Source organism: Marmota flaviventris, chromosome 17, assembly GCF_047511675.1.
Source record: "Marmota flaviventris isolate mMarFla1 chromosome 17, mMarFla1.hap1, whole genome shotgun sequence".
Classification (NCBI taxonomy): domain Eukaryota; kingdom Metazoa; phylum Chordata; class Mammalia; order Rodentia; family Sciuridae; genus Marmota; species Marmota flaviventris.
The window spans coordinates 68228267-68248269 of NC_092514.1; the positions used below are offsets into that span (position 1 = coordinate 68228267).

The 20003-nt window shown below is 40.1% G+C and overlaps 1 protein-coding gene across 1 annotated transcript in view; it reads left to right on the forward strand.

Moving 5' to 3' along the window:
• Map2k6 (mitogen-activated protein kinase kinase 6) overlaps window positions 1-20003 on the forward strand; it is a 111236-nt gene that overhangs the window by 67867 nt on the left and 23366 nt on the right. The window contains exons 2-10 of the mRNA XM_027946312.2: window positions 2317-2383; window positions 9781-9829; window positions 10700-10813; window positions 12636-12755; window positions 13013-13129; window positions 13808-13859; window positions 16197-16324; window positions 17514-17591; window positions 19120-19259. Coding sequence (XP_027802113.1) covers window positions 2317-2383; window positions 9781-9829; window positions 10700-10813; window positions 12636-12755; window positions 13013-13129; window positions 13808-13859; window positions 16197-16324; window positions 17514-17591; window positions 19120-19259 — 865 coding nt within the window. The remainder of the gene's footprint in view (window positions 1-2316; window positions 2384-9780; window positions 9830-10699; window positions 10814-12635; window positions 12756-13012; window positions 13130-13807; window positions 13860-16196; window positions 16325-17513; window positions 17592-19119; window positions 19260-20003) is intronic.

Consider the following 20003-nt stretch of genomic DNA (forward strand, 5'->3'; position numbering starts at 1 on the left):
ATTAAGTACTTTTAGGAATTGCTCCTAATTAATGGCTACATGAACCATTAATTAGGTTCCTTAGGAAGGCTTTTCAAAGGAGCTTTTCTTAATGAATGGGACTCTCTACATCAATTTTATAAGAACTGAGATGAAGACAAGGAAGACACAGGACTTTCAGAGTAACTTCTGCTTTTGGTTTCTTTAAATGACCAATGGAAGACCTTTTTCACAGACAAATGTGTGTGTGTGTGTGTGTGTGTGTGTATATAATATATATATTATATATATAAATTATTCATTATATATTATATTATATATATTTGAAAGAGAGAACTACAGGATTGTATCTGTTGGGATTACCAGGATTACCTTTCACCTGCATTGGAATATGTGTGTGTTCTTTGAACAAGTTGAATCTATCATTCAGTCCTTACTGGACTATCTCATTTAATAGCTTTCCCTGTCTGTGTGACTGAAGCCCAGGGATGACACTTGTTGGAACTAGGCCATGTAGCTATTTGGGTTCTCACAATCAAATTATCACAGATACATAGTAAAACTCTGTATGTTGTCACTTGACATTGCAATGTGTCAACTAATTAAGTCAAACATGCTAATAGCCTTCTGAAGTCCAAGAGCAGGAGAAGGAATGGTGAGTTATGAATCTTATAAAATGCATAGAGAGAAATGAGTTGAGAACTGAGAAAAAAAGTATTTTACTAAATGTGTTCCTAAAAGGTTTTCCTCTCTGCTGATTTCCTGGCTTTATATAAAATGGCAGAATTGATCTAGATATTGGATTTTGAAGGAATAGAAAAAAAAAAAAACCCTCATTTATATATTATGTTGGGTTCTGATAATATGACCAGTTTTTTTCATGAATTTCTTAAATGACTTTTTAGAGAATGGTACCACGCGGCTGTTTCTCTGTAATCAACAGGTACTTATGGGATCTCCGTGTTTTTTCATCTGCTTTGTCTGATTCGATTCTCACAGTCCAATGATGTGAGTGTTGATGTCACTTCCCTATTTTACAATTGAGGAAATCGAGAGTCAGTTGAAAATGATTCTGGAGGGTTTTTGGTTAAAAAAAAAAAAATGGAAGAACCAGATGTAAGCTGGGGATTTTCAAACTCGAAAGCCCTTGTTCTCCACACCCCTCGCTTTCTGGCCGTCTCTGTGCTTCTGCTACTGTGGATAGTGAAGAGCACGCTGCATTGGAGTGTCAGGAGTCTTGGGCTCTGCTTCTGACTGGGCCATTGCTGGCTCTGTGATGTTAAGTCAACTCAGGTATTCTGATGTCATTGTCCTGCAACGAGTTTACCTTATTTGATTTCGTAAGTTTCTTTGCGACTTCAGGATCTACCCAGGACTTTATCCATGGCTTGTGCCAGCTCTGAAGTGCTCAGTGACAATGCAGAGAAGAGGTGAGAGAGGAAGCAGAGCTCTGAAGACCCAGCTCTGCTTGGGTTCCCTCTGCCAGGCACCAAGAGGCACAGGCTGTCCATAGCTGAGGAAAATCCCAGGCTCTTAGAAGCCTGTTCTCTTTGATCTGCTTCCTGGGCTAGCACTTCTCAGTTTGTTCTTTTTACCTCACCAACAAAAGTATTTGAGCCAAACTCTTTTACAGTTTCAAAGCCCAGGGATGAACAATATCAGAGTCCGTTCCTATCTGGTCCCCAAAGACATGAAATCCTCCTTGCAAGAACCCATCTGTTATCTTAATCCTTCTTGGAGCAAAGCAAATGTAAATAAATATTATTCTAGGCTTAAGATTTAAAAACTTTCTCTTAGGTTTTCCAACTTGTGGCAGGTAGCCATGGAATGGGACAGGGCAAAACAGAAAAAAATAGTTTTTATTTTACACCCATCATTAAGTCTAGCAATTATTCACAGATCAACTTAGAAAACTGAAGGATACTGAGATAAGAGTGACTCCGTTTGACATTAAAAAGAAGCAAAAACCACAACAAACAAAATAAAAAAACACCCAACCCCCCCAAAATACTCCTGTAACCAACATCATCTGTCATCATGAGTATTCTATGAAAAAAGAAAAACAAAAAAGATTGGAATGCCATTCTCAGCAGGGAGAAAGGGTACATCTTCCTAGGTACACAGAGTTGGCATTCTTACCTTGACATGTTCTCCTTGTTGTTCATTCCTGATGCCAGTTTGCATTTGGGACACCCTGCGGTGGCTGGTGCGTGCACAGTGCACAGACTGCCTGGATAGGAAACAATACTCAGAATCGGGAGGTGACAGTGTGTTTCTGTGGCTGCTCTCTTGCTACAATGTAGATTTTTAACTTTGTCCTTACATCTTTCCCAATAGGCAAGAAGAGAAACCCTGGCCTTAAAATTCCAAAAGAAGCATTTGAACAACCTCAGACCAGTTCCACGTAAGTTGGCACAATTATCGTCTTAACTCAAGCACGGCGGGGACTTAGCCTCCCAATGGGTTCACTTTGGGGATCGTGAGCCAGGCCTTGGCCTTGGATGTAGGTGTTAGAAAGAAGAGTCCATTCAGGGGGAAGTCGTTTCCTGACTCTTCTGAGACCTGAAATCATCACATTCCATCTACAATCAATGGTTAGCTTTGAAGTCAGTGCCTCAAATTATTGGTGGAGTCAGAATTGTGTGGCACATGCGTTTGTCAGCTGAGGTCCTACAGAAGCCCAGAGAGGTCCCCAGATGTGGATTGTCCTGCTTTCCCCCTGTAGATCTGAAAGAAGAGACACATCCCTGTGAGAGTCACTGCTGTAAAACACGGGTTGAAAATGAAAGGTGGTATTTGATGAGGACCCACATCCTTGAGACCTAAATCCTCTCCCTTATAAACAGAAGGCAAAATGAGGTAAAGGAACACTTCTTTATTAGCTAAGCCTTTGGCCCAAATCCCTAGGTGAGCTCAAGTCCTGGTGCAGCAGGATGCCCTCTCTGTGAGCCTTCTTTTTTTGTCTCTCTGTGTTAAGCATCATCAAGATGCTTAACTGTGGGGTGGGAAGGGTATGTCTCGTCTGGAAGTACAACCACCCCCATGACATCTGCAAGTCACGAATAGAAATTCCATGGCAAAAAAAAAAAAAAAAAAAAAAAAAAAAATCATACCAGAGCCACTGGAGAGACAGAGCAACTACAAAGAGAGTGCATCCGGGAGGAATGTTGAGGTTTTAAAGCTTTTGCTCTGGTCTTCGAAGTGCCTCCCTCTGTGAATGGTTTGTCCTGCGCTGTGATCCATCCTATTGGAAAGTGCGCCCCCTAGTGTTGGGATGCACTCATAAATGTGATCACGTCCCCTCAGGCTGCCAAGGTCAGGCAGCCACAGGCAGAAAAATGTCACTGAAGAACCTCTATGGACAGAGTGAAATAAAGAGCTATACTCTTCAGGGCCCTTTATGGTAGCCTGAGGGGTTAAGCTCCAGTGAGGATGTTGGTTTGTGAGGATCTGTAGGAGGAAGTTTTCCCTATAACAATGTCTAGAATTTTTTTTTTTGGGGGGGGAATGGGGTTCCTCTGAGCAGTTGGGCTCTCCCCTGAGGACTTGTAAATTGTGTAATTACTATTTTTTTTCCCCTCTGACTAGTTTGGAGTCAAATATGTGTCCCATTTTGCCACCGTGGGAAGAACTTGGTGGGATATACTTTAAAAATATTTATTTTAAAATAATTGTAGATGCACAGAAGGTTGCAAAGGCATATATAAGGAAGTCACATTTAGCTTTGACCTAGACTGCACCAAAATCCCCCCATGTGAACATTTTACACAACTACAGTATGATGAAGCCATATTGGTGCAAACCACAGATACATTCAGTTCTAACGGCTTTACAAGTGCTCACTTATTTGTGTGTGTGTGTGTGTGTGTGTGTGTGTATACATGTGTAGTTCTATGTAGTTGACTTGCGTAGCTTTGTGATCTTGTTATCTTTGTCAGTTTTGCTGGAGGTAACCACTATCATCGTCAAGATGCTTAACTGTATGAACAACACAAGACTTGCATGTGACCCACTAAAAGTCATGCTTACCTCTTCCCCAGGGCACTTTACCACTGAAGTATGTTCTTAGTCCTTCTTATTTTATTTTGGACAGGGTCTCACTAAGTTGCTGAGGTGGGCCTCCAACTAGTGACCCTCCTGCCTCAGTCTCTCAAGTCACAAAGATTACAGGTGTGGCTCAAGACTTTATTTCATTTAACTTAATTTCCCTGAGATTGATTCAAGTTGCTGCATGTAGTGTATCAATAACTTTATAGCTGAGTACTGTTCCACGGCATAGTTATACCACCGCTTATTTAACCCTTCAGCCTTTGAAGGAAATATGGATCGCTTCCAGTTTTTGACTATTATGAACAAAGTCATGACATTCCTGTGTAACTCCTTACATGAGAATAAGTCTTCATTTTTCTGGGATATATGCCCAGGACTACAACTTTTGGTTTATATGGTAAGGACGTTTTCCATTTTGAAAGACTTGCCCAACTATTTTCCAGAGTGATTGTAACATATTATGTTTTCAACGATAATGTATGAATGATACACTTGCTCTGCAGAATTTGATATTAGCACCGTTTTTCATATCAGCTTTTCTGATGGGTAGTGATATGTCACTGTAGTTTGTTTTTAACTTTATTTATTTTTATGTTGTGCTGAAGATAGAACCCCGTGCCTCACATGTGCTAGGCAAGTGCTCTACCACTGAGTCACAACCCTAGCTCCACATCGTAGTTTTAATTTGAATTTCTCTAGTAGCTAGTTATGTAGAATATGTCTTTAGGTGTTTATTTTCCATCCACGTACTTTCTTTGGTGAAATGTCTGGTATCTATCTTTTGCCTACTAACTAATGAGATTGCTTTTTATTGTTGACTATTGGCAAATACTTATATATTCTAGACATGAGAACTTTTTTAAAGTATGTGATATGAAAATATTTTCTCCCCGTTTGTAATTTGTCTTTTTATCCTTTTAGCAGGATCAAAGAACAACATTATTTATTTATTTATTCTAATTAGGTATGTAGGACAGCAGAATGCATTTTGATTCATTGCACACAAATGGAGCACAACTTTTCATTTCTCTGGTTGTACCCGATGTCGCGTCACCCCATATGTGCAGTCATACACAAAAGGTTTTAATTTCGATGAAATCCAGTTTATAAGTTATTCCTCTTTACCGATCATGATTTTGGTAACAATCTTAAGAACCTTTACCTTGTCCCAGGTCCTGAAGATTTTTCTCTGTTCTTGTATAGAAACTGTATAGTTTTACATATAAGCCCCTGATCCATTCGCAGTTCATTTTTATAAAAGTTAACAAGGGTTAGGTTGAGCTTTATATTTTTTTGCCAATGGATTTCCACTCGTTTCAGTGGAAATCCCTCCTCTGTTGAGTTGCGTTTGCTCCTTTGTCTAATATCAATTAGGCATGCCTGCTTTGATCTATTTCTGGATCTCTGTTCTGTTCCATTGATTTATGTGTCTGTTCTTCTGCCAGCGTCACACTGTCTTGATTATTGCAGCTATATACTAAGTCCTAATATTGGGAAAAGCGATGCTTGCCACTTTGTTCTGATTTTCAAAGTTATGTTGGCTCTTCAAAGGCCTTTTTTCTTTTCATATAACTTTTAGAATAAACTTGTCTTTGTCCACAAAAGAACTTGCTGACATTTTATTAGGAACTGAGTTTAACCTAGAGATCAAGTTAGGGATAAATGACACTTTTATTACATTGTCCCTTCCAATCCATGAACATGGTTAATTTTTCTCAATATTTAGTTTTTTAACAGTTTCTTTCATCAGAATTTTGTAATGATCCTCTTCATTACGACTTGTTCAGATTTCTATCTAAGTAGATTTCCTTGGAGCAATTGAAAGTGGCATTTAGTTTTTTAAATTTTTGTTTCTATCATTCATTGTCAACATATAGAAGTGCAGTTAATTCTTCTATGTTGATCTTATTTCCTGTGACTTTACTGAACTCAGGTATTAGTTGCAGAAGTTTTTTGTGGGTCCCTAGGATTTTCTTTCTTTTTTTTTTTTTTTTAGTTGTAGATGGACGCAATACCTTTATTTGTTTATTTTTATGCGGTGCCGGGGATCAAACCCAGTGCCTCACACATGCTAGGCAAGTGCTCTACCACTGAGCCACAACCCCAGCCCTGTCCCTAGGATTTTCTATGTAGATAATCATGGCATCTATGAACAGAGTTTTATGTCCCCCTTCCTAGTCTCTAGTTTTTTTAAACTTTTATTTTCTTGCCTTATTGAAGGGGCAAGGATGTCTAGTACTGTCAAATACAATCGGTAAGACTCTACAACTAACCTTTGTTCTCCATCTTGTGGAAAAACATTTAGTCTTTTCTGCTTAAGTCCCGTGTTAACTGTAAAATTCTTCTTGATGCTGTTTATGAGGTAGAAAAAGTCCTTTCTAGTCATAATATGCTGAGGATTTTTATTATAAATGGGTGTTGAATTTTGTTGGCCACTTTCTCTGTATCAATTGATATGATCGTAAGGTTTTTCCTCTTTGTCGTATTGATATGGGTATTATATTGATTAATTGGTGGCACGTATATTATATTTTTATATATTGTTAGGTTTGATTTGCTAAAATTTTATTGAGGATTTTAACATCAGCATTTTGAGACATGTTGGTCTCTGGTGATTTATTTATTATTTCTTTTGTGCCTTGTTTTCTGATAAGATAGTAAGGCCCTCATAAAGTGAAATTGGTGAAAAGTATACCCTCTTGTATTTTTCAGTGGTCCTTGGGTAAAACTGGTGTTAAATCTTTGAATGCTAAAATTCTCCAGTGAAATCAGATTGCCTGTATATTTTCCTGGAACTTTAAAATTTCTCAATTTCTTTAATAGATACAAGGCTATTCAGATTATCTGTTTCATCAGGGCTGACTTTTTGGTAGAATGTGTTTTTTGAGAAGTTGGTCTACTTCTAAGTAGTCAAATCTGTGAGAGTAAGTTGTAGTATTTTCTGATTGTCCTGTCAATGGTAGCAGGATCTGATGTGATATCCTATTTTTTCCCCTGATATTGGTAATTTATGTCTTTTTTTGTCTTTGTCAATTTTGGTTGAGGTTTATCAATTTTGTTGATTTTTTTGAAGAATTGGCTTTGTTTTATTGTTTTTCTGTTTTTAATTTTATTGCTTTCTGTTCTTATTTCCCGTATTTTCTTTAAAATATATTCTCCTATTAGGCTGTGGATGTAGCTCCATAGTAGAGAACTTGCCTAGCATGTGAGAACTCTGGGTTCAATCCTCAACACTGCAAAACAAAACAAAATAATATGTATGTGTGTGTTGTGTGTGTATAAAACTATATATAGAAAAAAAAATATATAAAGCACTATGTATATATATAAAACATATATTTTCTTACATCAATTGTCCAGTTTTCTTTTTCTTTTGTGTTTTTATTCTTTACCCTTTCCTAATGCATATTAATTTTGTATGTTTTATGAATTTTTGAAAGCCTTTCTTTTTTAATATTTATTTTTTAGTTGCAGATGGACACAGTATCTTTATTTTATTTATTTATTTTTATGGGGTGATGAGGATTGAACCAAGGGCCTCCCACATGTGAGGTGAGCGCTCTACCTCTGAGCCGTAACCCCAGCTCCACCCCTAAAAGCCTTTCTTGACATAAGCAAATGAATAGGAAACTAAGCAAGCATAAATGAAACCTCTATTTTTTTTTTTTCAACTGGTAGAATGTATTTTGAATACCCTTTTCTGCTTCACTGTGTGGGGGTCAGAGCATCACTATAGTATTGTGGACTACACCATTTAGATTATAGTCTTCTCATTTAGCAGTGAGGTTTAGATTTGTACTTCTAAAGAAATAGCTTCCACATTTTGTTACTTTCCTTGGCAATTTCTTGAGGTTGGCCTGGCGATTCTTACCATTCATATCCCGTCTCCCTGTCCTAGGGCAGAGCTCCTCTCTCAAAGTCCGGTGTGTGTGGTCTGTCTGCTTGAGCTCTTTGAGTTGCCAATGCCAATGTGTCTTTGACTTAGGTTTCTGAGCTCTTTGCTCACTTGATTGATAGTAACTAATCCTAAGTCAATTCTATGCTAGTCAGTATTATTTTATTAAACTCTCACAAAAGGATCAGGAGGCATTTAAAAAACAAACAAACAAACAAAAAAACCTCATTTGACAAGCAAAACAACAGAACTGTGTAAGGGTCAGGTGTGTGTTTGGAATTGTTCAGCTAGCTTCATTGGGTAAGTGTTCAGGCCCTGCAGCCAGAATGCCTGTGTTTGTATTTGAAATCTAAACCTAACTAGTTAGCAAGATACCTAACTGCACTGAATTTTAATTTCCCTTTCTTAAAAATAAGAATAAACAATGGTGTGGTTGTTATGAGGATTAGATGTCATACTCCATATTAAATGTCTTGCCAATTGCCTGCTGCATTGTAGTTGCTCAGTGGAAGGTAGCTGCAAGTTGTTCATTGTTATGGTACAACTTCTAAGTGGAATCACTCAGGGATCTCGGATACTCAATCATGTGCGAGTTAGACTGGGTAAAACTAAGGCAAATAATTTGCGGCTAGTGAGTGAGGATCCTTTACTTCTGTAGTTGAGAAGTCATGGGACATCTCTGAATTCTAATGTCATTATCTCTTTGAAAGACCTTAAATTAATCTCTTTCAATGCCAGTTCTTTTCTTTGTCTTTTTTTTTTTTAAGGTGGTGCATTATACTCGTACATAATGGTGGGATTTGTTTTTACAGATCTGTACATGCACATAATATCAATGTCATTTCTTCGCATTGAAATAGAGATAAAAATGTCAGAGTTGTAAAAGAGAAACTATTTTATGCAAATGGTTTAGCACAGTGTCTGGGTCAAGTCAGTACTTAACAAGTTAAATAAATGAATAAGATTGTAATAGTAATCAGTGAACTGATTATACCTATAGAATTACAAAGAAATATTATAATAAACCAAAATTGGTTTTTCATATAAAACACTAATACTGGGTGACCTTTGGAATACCTTTGGTCTTCTAGGGAAAGAATTTTGTAATAAGCTTGATTCTTTACCCAGAAAATTAAAATATGGAATAATTGACAGAGAACATCCACCCACAGTTTACGCCTACAAAATCTTAATGCCCCAGGTAAACTAATATACCCAGCCCTGGACAGAAAGAACACAGTGTCAACTAATCCAATCTGAGCTGTCAGTCTTGGCCCCATAGCCTGATGCTTTTGGCAGACCTGATGAACCCTAAGGCCTGAGGCTTGGGTGGATTAATCATTTTCATTAGAAGAGGCCTGGGTATTGGGAGCAGGTTCCTTGATTCAATCAGACTGAAATAAACGTCCTTTCTTCTTGTACAACAATTGTGGGAAAAAAAAATGGTGAAATGTTGGATACGTTGGTGCCCTTGAATGAAATAAAAGGTTTGAAGCTACTCTAGCTCTGTGACTGCACACATATGGCTCTATTTATTGGCTATTTACTGTACGCCAAGCATTCTGCTAAGCATTTGACTTGGAACATTCCCTGTAATACCCAGTCCTACTCCACAAGGTAGGCACGGTAATATCTCCATGTTAAAGGAGACACAGAGGCTCAAAGAGATGAAGTAATGTAAACCCTAATGTATTTTATTTTAAATCCCATACATTCACACTCCCATGCTATTTTTCCTGACTTGTGAACTTCTGCCTTCTTTCCAAAGGGAAAAACTCTCCAGTTGCATATAATTTGGAAAGAATGTCTTTGACTAAATATCTCATGTATCTTCTTTTCCCCTTTATCTCTCTCAGGCCACCTCGAGATTTAGACTCTAAGGCTTGCATTTCTATTGGAAATCAGGTGAGAAAAGTCATGCCTGTCAGCTAACACATTGATCATTTTAAGTATATACTTTCTGGATGACCAATGAAAAATTTATTGTTTATAGAATGCTGTCATGGATGCATCAAAAAAGTCGGACATCAAAGGGAAATGGCTTGTTTTGCTTTTGCTATTTTGAATTGTGAATGGCAATCAGGCTATTGTGGTACTGATGAGGGTATTTTTAAAAATTTATTTATTTGTTCTAATCAGTTGTATGTGACAGCAGAATGTTCTTTGGTTCATTGTACACAAATGGAGCATGAATTTTCACTTCTCTGGTTGTATACAAAGTAGGGTCACAGCATTCATGCAATCATACATGTACCTAGGGTAATGATGTCCGTCTCATTCCACCATCTTTTCCATCCCCATACCCCCTCCCCTTTGGACCATCCAGAGTTAATCCACTTATCCTAAGCCCCGTCCCCCATTATGGATTAGCATTCACTTTTGTTGAGGGTATTTGAAGAGACTGGATGTTTTTCTTGGTAGGGTCAGTCTCAAAGTGGCGTAGATCTGGTTGCCATCAGCCAGTAGTAGGTTATAAAGATGATTAAGGGGGTGTGGCTTAAGAGCTGCAGTGTAGACAGCTTCTACAGAGCCACTGGAAAACTGAATTGGGTGGAGTTAGGTCTCTGTGTTGCCTGTAATGAGCAGGTTGCTTTGGCTTCCTGTAGAGACCTGAGCTTTTCCTATTGCTCTTGGTGGCTTCTTGCTTTCTGTGGCTTGCTAGAAAAACTCATGGCCAGGCAATGACCCCTTGAACACTGAGAAAAACCAGATGAGTGAGGACAGCGTGGTCAGTGTCTAGTTCCTTTGTCACCTTCCTATTTTTCTCTCTCGCAGAACTTTGAGGTGAAGGCTGATGACCTGGAGTCTATAGTGGAACTGGGGCGAGGTGCGTATGGGGTGGTGGAGAAGATGCGGCACGTGCCCAGCGAGCAGATCATGGCGGTGAAGGTAGAGTTGATGTTCCCCGGATGTTTTGTATCTGCAGTGTGTATGTTTGTCTCCACTGTAAACCAGCCCTTTTCATAGAAACAAAATGGTCTTCAATAGGGTGAAAAAAAAAAAAAAAAAAAAAGATTCTTTGCAGGAAATAGTATTTTTCTCCAAATGTGTGTAAAATGCTTCTTTGGTATATGTTGCATAGACATTTAATTTATTTTTTAACTAAGCCCCTCCATCACCATTTTTAATTTTTTTTTTTACACAATGATGATGTCAGTGTCATACTAAAAGGAATTAGCAAGTGCTTTCTTGCACTCTTCTGATACTAGATCTGAACGAACATTTCTTTGATTATCTCGAAGTGCTGTTGTTGTTCTGTTGGTTTTTCCCGTCAGCATCCAAAGCAAGTTACACAATGCGCTTGGTTGCTATGATGCATGAATCTGTTTTATACTGTTTTGAGTTACAGAATTGTCCCTGAAAATCAAGAAACTGTATTTGAGAGAGAAAACATCTGTTTGTTGAAAAAAGGAGGGGAAATACATCTAGAGTAAATTTGCATCACTGTTGAGCTATGGACTGCAATCTGGATCAGCGGATGTTTCTGGAGTAGATTCTGGTCTTCTTAAGGAATTGCCTTTTCTGCATAGTTAGTAACCGGGCTCTTATTGGGAGTGGCAGGAGACAGTGGAGCCCTTTCCTGTTAGAGAATGGAGGCCACCTCATGAAGACCTAGTGTTACGGTAACTCTGCTGTCAGTTAAAGACACAGTCACATTTCTGGAAGGCAATATTTGCAGGTGTGACAGGTTTGTCTTCTTTCAGAAGCACTGGGTTGGGTTAAGTGGTTTCTCTGTTTCTGTTTGGTTCCTCCTCTTCCTGTAGTTGTACCAGTTCTCTGACAGTTGCACTTGATTCCAAATACAGTTGGTTCTCCCTATGTGTGGGTACCACACCTCTGGATTCAACTAATTATGGATCAAAAAAAAAAAAAATTTGAAAAAAAATTGCACTGAAGATGTACAGGCTTTTCCCTCATCCTTATTCCTTAAACAAAACAATGTAACAATTGTTTATATACATTTATTTTGTATGAAATGTTCAAGGCAATCTAGGAATGATTTAAGGTATATGAGATGATATGTAGAGATTATATACAAATACCACATTGTTATTAGAGACTTGGGCCTCCTCGGACTTGGTAATCCAAGGGCAGGTGGTCCTGGAACCAATCCCCCAGGGATATGGAGGCCTAACTATAGCTACTGTACTCCTACATGTTCCCAAAGAGGGGCTTTTGGCTTTTTACCCCTTAGGATCACACATAAGCAGTAAAGTACCTTCACACTAACCTGATATAGTCCTGTAAACCAGATTACTTTTATACCTTAGAAATACAGTTTTAAACATCTTCCTATTCTCTGAAATATTCAGTTAGTTTGCCTCTTTTGTTTAAGAAATCAAATGATGAACAATCTTCCTTACTTCTTTTTTTTTTTTTTAAAGAGAGAGAGAGAGAGAGAGAGAGAGAGAGAGAGAGAGAGAGAGAATTTATTAATATTTATTTTTTAGTTTTCGGCGGACACAACATCCTTGTTTGTATGTGGTGCTGAGGATCGAACCCGGGCCGCACGCATGCCAGGCGAGCGCGCTACCGCTTGAGCCACATCCCCAGCCCTCTTCCTTACTTCTTATGGATTACAAATGGCTGGTCACTCAGGGTGGATATGTACTAGCAGTGGTTTCTGCTGATTTCAGGAATGGGCTCCTCAGCTCCCTGCCTGACTCAGCTCAGAGAAGTAACCCTAAGTTTTCCATGCCTTCCCATCTAGCGGATCCGGGCCACTGTAAATAGCCAGGAGCAGAAAAGGCTACTGATGGATTTGGACGTTTCCATGAGGACGGTGGACTGTCCATTCACCGTCACCTTTTATGGAGCTCTCTTCCGGGAGGTAGGTGGTCCTTTGATTCAAAGTCCAAGAAGAATAATGACTTAAGTTTCTCCCCTGGCTCACGTGCCCAGGCTGCCTGTGTTGCTTTTTGGAGGGTATCTTGCTCATTTACAAATCCCTTTAAGATCTTGAAGGGAAACTGTACCTTTTCCTCCAAAAACGCAAACAGAAATAGTTCTTCAGGACAAGGTGTTGACCATTTCTTCTTCCCCCCTTTTCTACCCTCCTTGACCTTCCTTGAATGGACTGATCTCCAGGGTGATGTGTGGATCTGCATGGAGCTCATGGACACGTCGCTAGATAAGTTCTACAAACAAGTGATTGATAAAGGCCAAACAATTCCAGAGGACATCTTAGGCAAGATAGCAGTTTCTGTGAGTACATCCTGAACCTTATTGCAAGGAGAACACAAGAAGTCTAGGCCTCAGGGGTCTTTGGGTCCCCAGTATGAGGAACCAGTACCTTTACCATAATGACCATCCCACACGTGTCTGCTGGATGCGTGCCTACATGGGTGGGTGGGTAAATAAGTGCTTTCCTTCCTGAGCCCTGCGTCGAAGATGTTACCACTGATTTGGTTTAGCAGATTCTACACTGAATTACTCTGATCAGGGCAACCATCCGTTATGACTGCATTCCACCCAACTCTATATTCTGATATCTATTTTTTATTCCAGTTTTAATTTGTAGATTTTAAATGTTTTCTTAAAACTAATATTCATAAAAAGAAGCAGCAGAAAAAGATAGAAGAGATTGTTTGTTACCTTAATGGCTACTAAGATTCATGAGGGTAGAGAAAAAGAAAATGCTTGAGGCTAAACAGAAAAAAAGAGATGAGTGAGACATCTCTGATGTAAGCTACAGCCCTCTCTGGTGGGTGGAGCCCAGTTTGTGTAACTTTCTGTGCCTACACATCTTGGATAGAACCACCACTATTTGGGAAAATACCTTACCCTGTGACCTCAAGGCAGGGATAATAAACCTGAATATGCCAACATTCAGTTTCTTTCCAGTGATGGGGTCAATAATTCTACTTTGTGTTTCTCTTACAGATTGTAAAAGCTTTAGAACATTTACACAGTAAACTCTCTGTCATTCATCGAGGTAAGCATCCACGGAGCTTCCTTGGCTATTCCCTTTAATAAGTTCATTTCTTTGGCTTGCAGTCTTCCTCCTCACTTTCCCTCCCCTGTAAAGATGGCAGTGGAATTGAGCCAGGTAATTGTTTGGGAATTGCATAGCAGTTAGCTTTTTGTGACTGTAACAAAACACCTGATAATAATCAACTTATAGACAGGAAAAGTTTATTTTAGTGCACAGTTTTGGAGGGTTTAGTCTATGGTCAATCGGCCCCATTACTTTTTGGCTTGTAGTGCAGCAACATATCATGGTGAGAATGTGTGGCAGAGGAAGCCCGTTCACACTGTGTCTGGGAATGAAAGGGAGGAAGAGACCGAGGTCTCATGTCCCCTTTGAGAGCACACTCCCAATGACCTAAAACTTCCCAGGAGGTCCCACTTCTTAAAGTTTCTACCACTTCACAGTAGTGCCAAGCTGAACACAGCCTTCAACACTTGGGGGATGCTTCAGGTCCAAACCACAACAGTACATTTTTTTTTTTTTTAAATCTTGGTTGAGGGGATAAGAAGACCTGGGCTTTATATTACAACTAAATTGAATGTAAAACACCTGTTACCAAGCTAAGGAATCATGGGGAATTTCAGAGATGATAAAAATTCATCTTGTCCTCACCATCACCAAAGCATAATGGACAAATGTATGACATTCTACATTTCAACAAGATCCCCAGGTGATTCTTGAGCACATCGAAGTGAGGAAAACTCTGGAATAAATCTGAGCCCTTTCAGGCTGCAGGAGGCAGGAGAAAATGATTTGGATTTTCCTTTCTCCATCCTTCTCTTCCTTTTCCTTGGCTTATTATCTCTTCACTCATTCATTCACCCACAATATATTTCCTCATCTACCTTTTATCCATCCACTCATCTGTCCATTTAGCTCTTATAATCACCTTTAAAGCATTATTTAAATACGACACTGTAATAGATGCCCTGAGACGTATCTATGAAAATATATTTTTGTTACAAAATTATCAATAAGAAATTAGAATATATATATATATATATATATATATATATATATATATATATATATACACACACACACAAATAAAAGAGTTTTGAAAAAGGAAATCGTCTTAGAAATAGAAAAATACCAATATGGAAGTAGATCTGTAGAGTGTAAAATGAGTCATTGATTATTACTGGGAGTCCATGGTGAGGAAAAACTTCTTGGAAAAGGTCCGCTAAATCACGTCTTTGAGAAAGTTAATGGAAAGTATTGATAGCTGATAGGGCTTTGTGGTTTGGATCATTCTTAAGCCATGTGCCTGGAAAGGACAATGTGCCTATTATTATTATTAAATTGGTAGTATTAAAAATTGAAAAAAAAAAAAAAAAGGGAGGTTGGAAGACCAGAAGAAGAAATTGGGATGGAGTATAGATAGGAAAAACAATGTGGATTTCTCAGGAATGTGAAATTGGTTTTTAACAGTTTACTTCCAAATTATGAGATATTTAATTCTTATTAGAGGATAGAAAGGTTTAAAAAATAACAAAATGAAATTTGTGTTATCAGCCAGTTTAAGAGAAAAAATTATATAGGATAATTTTTAGAGCTTTTAGAATGACTTTTTTTCCTTCTTATTCTATGTCCTCTGTGAACAATGTCACAAAGGGAAAAAGGAGCTAATTGCTAATTTCATTACCCAGAGACAGCAGTGCTCATTTGTTGGGGTATATGAGTGGGTGGGTTCCATTTTTCTCATCTGAAGGGTCCATTTAAATCTGTTTAGGAATGCCCCTCTGTGACCTGCCCTGTGTTCTGATGTGCCTAGGTTTATTTTTTTATTTTTACTTTTCTTTGTACTGGGAAATTGAACCCTTGGGTGTTTAACCACTGAGCCACATCCCCAGCCCTTTTTTTGTGTTTTATTCAGAGACAGGGTCTCACTGAATTGCTTAGTGCCTCCCTGTTGCTGAGACTGGCTTTGAACTTGTGATCCTCCTGGCTGCTGAGCTGCTGGGATGATAGGTGTGTGTCACTGCGCCTGGCTCAGTAATAATTTTAAAAGTGTTTGCCATGTTACTGGAAATGAAGATGATAAATAAATAGAGGAAAACAGTTCTTTCCACCTGGGGTTTTTACAAACCTACAGGACACAGACAAAACATGCAGAATAAGAATCACGTTGAAAGCCACAAGCAGCATGTAGCCATGAGTCAGGGGTGACATTTGTTTTTGAGTTGGGCAACTCGGAATGGAAGGTGAAGGACTAATGGGGATCTCAGGCCCTCTGGTGGCAGAGACGCAGATATTCCCAGCAGGCTGGGATGATGGTGTGCCGGTTATTCTTGCTTTCAGACGTCAAGCCCTCTAACGTGCTGATTAACGCCCTGGGCCAAGTGAAGATGTGTGACTTCGGAATCAGTGGCTACCTAGTGGACTCTGTTGCTAAAACAATTGACGCCGGTTGCAAGCCATACATGGCAGTAAGTCTGGCGGCAGGGGTGGCATCTGAGAATTGAACAGCCTGCAAAATCAGCCTGGGGAAGTGGGAAATGTATGGCTTCAGGGAGTAGGTTGAAATGTGCCTAAGACTCTAGAAGTAGTCTGCATCGTTTTATTTTCTTAAATATTTCCTCTCTGAACTCCTTAGTCACTTGCTTCATTGGAGCTCCTTTTGGGCTCCAATTAGCTAGATAATATTGATAAAACCAGAGACGTAGTTCTCAGAGTTTTGGACACTAAGTCCAAAATCAGTGTGCTGGCAGATTCGGTCTCTGATGAGGGCTTGCTTTTCTGATTCATAGACGGCACTTTCTGGCTGAGTCCTCACCTGGTGGAAGGGGTGAGGGATCTCTCTGGGGCTTCTTGAATAAGAGTACTAACTCCTTTCATGGAGCCTGCACCCTGAGGACCTCATCGCCGATTATTAGTGTTTCATGGGTGATTAGGTTTCAATGTGTGGATTTTGCAGGGGCAGGTTCAGAAACATTCAGACGGTAGCATATATATTCCTTTTAAAAATCAGGTAAAAGGGATATATTATTTGAAAACACACGTAAGGAATAGACATAGCCTGCACGGTTTCCTACCCTGAGTTGCAGGGGAGTGTCTCCTAGTTGGCTGAGGACAGATTAGTAAGTAGAACTTAAGTTATACCTACACAGCTGGGTTAGTCATGAGAGAACCTCACAGATCTGAAGATTCATCGCCATTAGCAGAGACATTGGGACTCCATTTATGATATTGTGTTTGGAATTGAAAAGCTCCCTGTCCGTGTTCAGCTAAAGGTTGCCAGGGTCTACTAACACTGGGCAGTCGCAGCCTAGTGACTCTTGTGGATTCTTTTTAATCGGTTCTAGACGGTTAGCATTTTTAACAAGGATAATTTTAGATGGTCAGAGTAGCTTTATAATGCATGCCCCATTTCTTAAGGCAAAATTAAAATTTGTTGTGAAGGCACTTTGATCCATGACTGTCTCAAAGAAAGGACTAGCAGAAGAAGGAGACTTGGCTATTTGCTGTGGTGACCGAGTCTTTTGGGCCTGGGAGTCATGTTAAAGCTTAAAGCAACTCACTTGGCAGTTGCGACCGTTCCTACTCTGAGTCTTAGTTGAGCTATGAATATTGTCTCCATGGTCTTTCCAGTTTCTCAGTTGTCTATCTTCTTTGCAGCCTGAAAGAATAAACCCAGAGCTCAACCAGAAGGGATACAGCGTGAAGTCTGACATTTGGAGTCTGGGCATCACCATGGTAGCGTATGACAATTGTCCTGGGCTGTGGAGGTTCTGAGCCTGCCACTGGAATGGGGTGCGCTTTGGGACTGAGAAGCAAAAGCCCTGCGTGATGTTTTTGAGCATCCTTTTTTGACTGATGTGGCAGGTGGTTTTCGAGTGACAATTATTTGCAGTTTGGTGTACTGGGAATACTTAACTGGGTTTGGGCAAAATGATTTTTCTCTTTGTTCTGCCTCTTCCTAGTTGTATGCCCTTGAGTAACTGGTAGTCCCATGAACTGTCTTTCTGTCCTCATCTGTAAAGCAAGAGGGTCTGACTAGAGTCCTGGTACCTTCAGTCAAATGATTCTAGTCAAAGCAAGATGCTTACGCCACACAGAGTGCTAATGTGTGTGGACCCTGCTTGGGCTGTTTCCCAGGTCACGGGCTGTAGGAGTCTTGGCTGTTGAGGTCAGGTGTGCCCTAAAGACATGTTAACAAACAGTAAAATGTGCTCAGGCACAGTCCTGCAGTTACGTGATCAGTGTCACATTAGTAACTGGTGATCATAAATTTTCAGTGTTATCACCAAGGCCTGGAATTATCCACTGTGGTCCTGGCTCCTTTCCAGGCACAGCAGCTGATTAAATCCTGTAAGTTATTTTACGTCCCTGCCCAGAAACCATGTGATCCTGTAACAGCAAAGTGGCCTTTACCCAAGTCCAAAAAAAGATCACTTACTTGGTCCTGGGTTACTTTTTTTTTTTTTTTTTCCCTCTCATTTTGCCAAGGGACCTGCAGGTGGCAGCAGAGTTACAGTTCTGCTCTAGAAAATCCTTGTTTTCGTCAGCTTTTGGGTTGCTGTGACCAAAGACCTGACAAGAACAACAACTTACGGGAGGGAAAGATTATTTGTGGCTCACAGTTGCAGAGGTCTCAGTCCAGAGGCCCGTCCCATACCTGTGAGCCCAAGATATGAGGCAGAACATCATGGAGACAGGGTATGGAGGAGGAAGGTAGCTCGGAACATTGGCAATCAGGAAGCAGAGAGAAAGCTCTGCTCACCAGGGACAAAGAATAAACCCAGTGACCCACCTCCTACAGCTACACCGCACCTGCCCGCAGTTACCACCCAGTGAATCCATGTCAGTGGAAGAATCCCTTGCTTAGGTCACAACTTTCATAATCTAACCCTGTCACCTCTGAATGCTCTTGCCTTGTCTAACACATGACCTTTGAGGGGGATACCTCATATCTAAACCATAACAATCCTAAAGTTTAATATTGTTGGCTTATAATTGTTATAAAGTAGCCCAGTGGGTTTTGCTGAAGGACTGGTTTTAGGTAGGTTTCAGTGACTGTCTCTAATAAGGTAATATTGAAAAACCTCTAGCTCTAGGAATTTTTTTTTGTGGGGGGGAATTGACAGAAAACAGATTACTAATTTGTTTTTATCCTCAAATTATCCATGAACTTCACCTTTGTATTTCCCTCTCACTCTCCTGGAGAGGAACACGGCTGACTCCCGGAGGCATCTCTATTTACACGGCTTCCTCTCCCTTGCAGATTGAACTGGCCATCCTCCGGTTTCCCTACGATTCCTGGGGGACCCCATTTCAGCAGCTCAAACAGGTGGTAGAGGAGCCGTCGCCACAGCTGCCCGCAGACAAGTTCTCCTCACAGTTTGTTGACTTTACCTCACAGTGGTAAGACAGCCCCGTCTCCCTACTGCCAGGGCTGAGGAAGGTGGTGTGTTCTCATGACTTCCCTCCACTGGGATTGGTCCATTCTGCATACATTCATTCTGGAAGCATCTACGGAGTCTGCCCTCCATGCTTGAGAATAAGATGCCGACATCACAATCCTGGCCCTCCCTAAGCTCCACCAAGTCAAGTAGGGGAGTGTCCTGAGTCAACTGTTGTAGTGCAGTATTACAGTAGGGCAGGTCCAGGGGTGGAGATATGCTTAGGATATTCGGAGAAGTCAGAGGAAAGGCATCAGGACAGAGTTTTCTAGAGGAGATGAATCCTGAACTGAGCCCATGGGAGGCATTCTCCAAGTAGAAGGGGGAGTATGGGAGGGAAGGGATTCTAAACAGAAGGAATATCACACACAATGTCCACAAGCAAGAAACTCCCTTATGGAAGTTGTGAGCAATTTGATGTTGTTTAGAGCATAAAGAGAAACGTGGTGAGAATTCCTGGAGGCCCAGGGATGGGGAACAGAGGCAGAGATCTCCTTGGAAGAGACAGTGGTGGTTCAAGGGTGTTGCTGAGCTACCTAGAAGTGTGCAGAATCTTGGCTTCTAGAGAATGCTTGCTAACTGCAGAAGTACTCACCCAGGAGGGCGCAGCAGACAATGTTGGGGATCTGGGAATAGAACCCAAAGAAAGCTGGATTCAAAGAAAGTTGTCTTGGAAAGAGGGAAAGAACCACATTAAGGTGGTCAA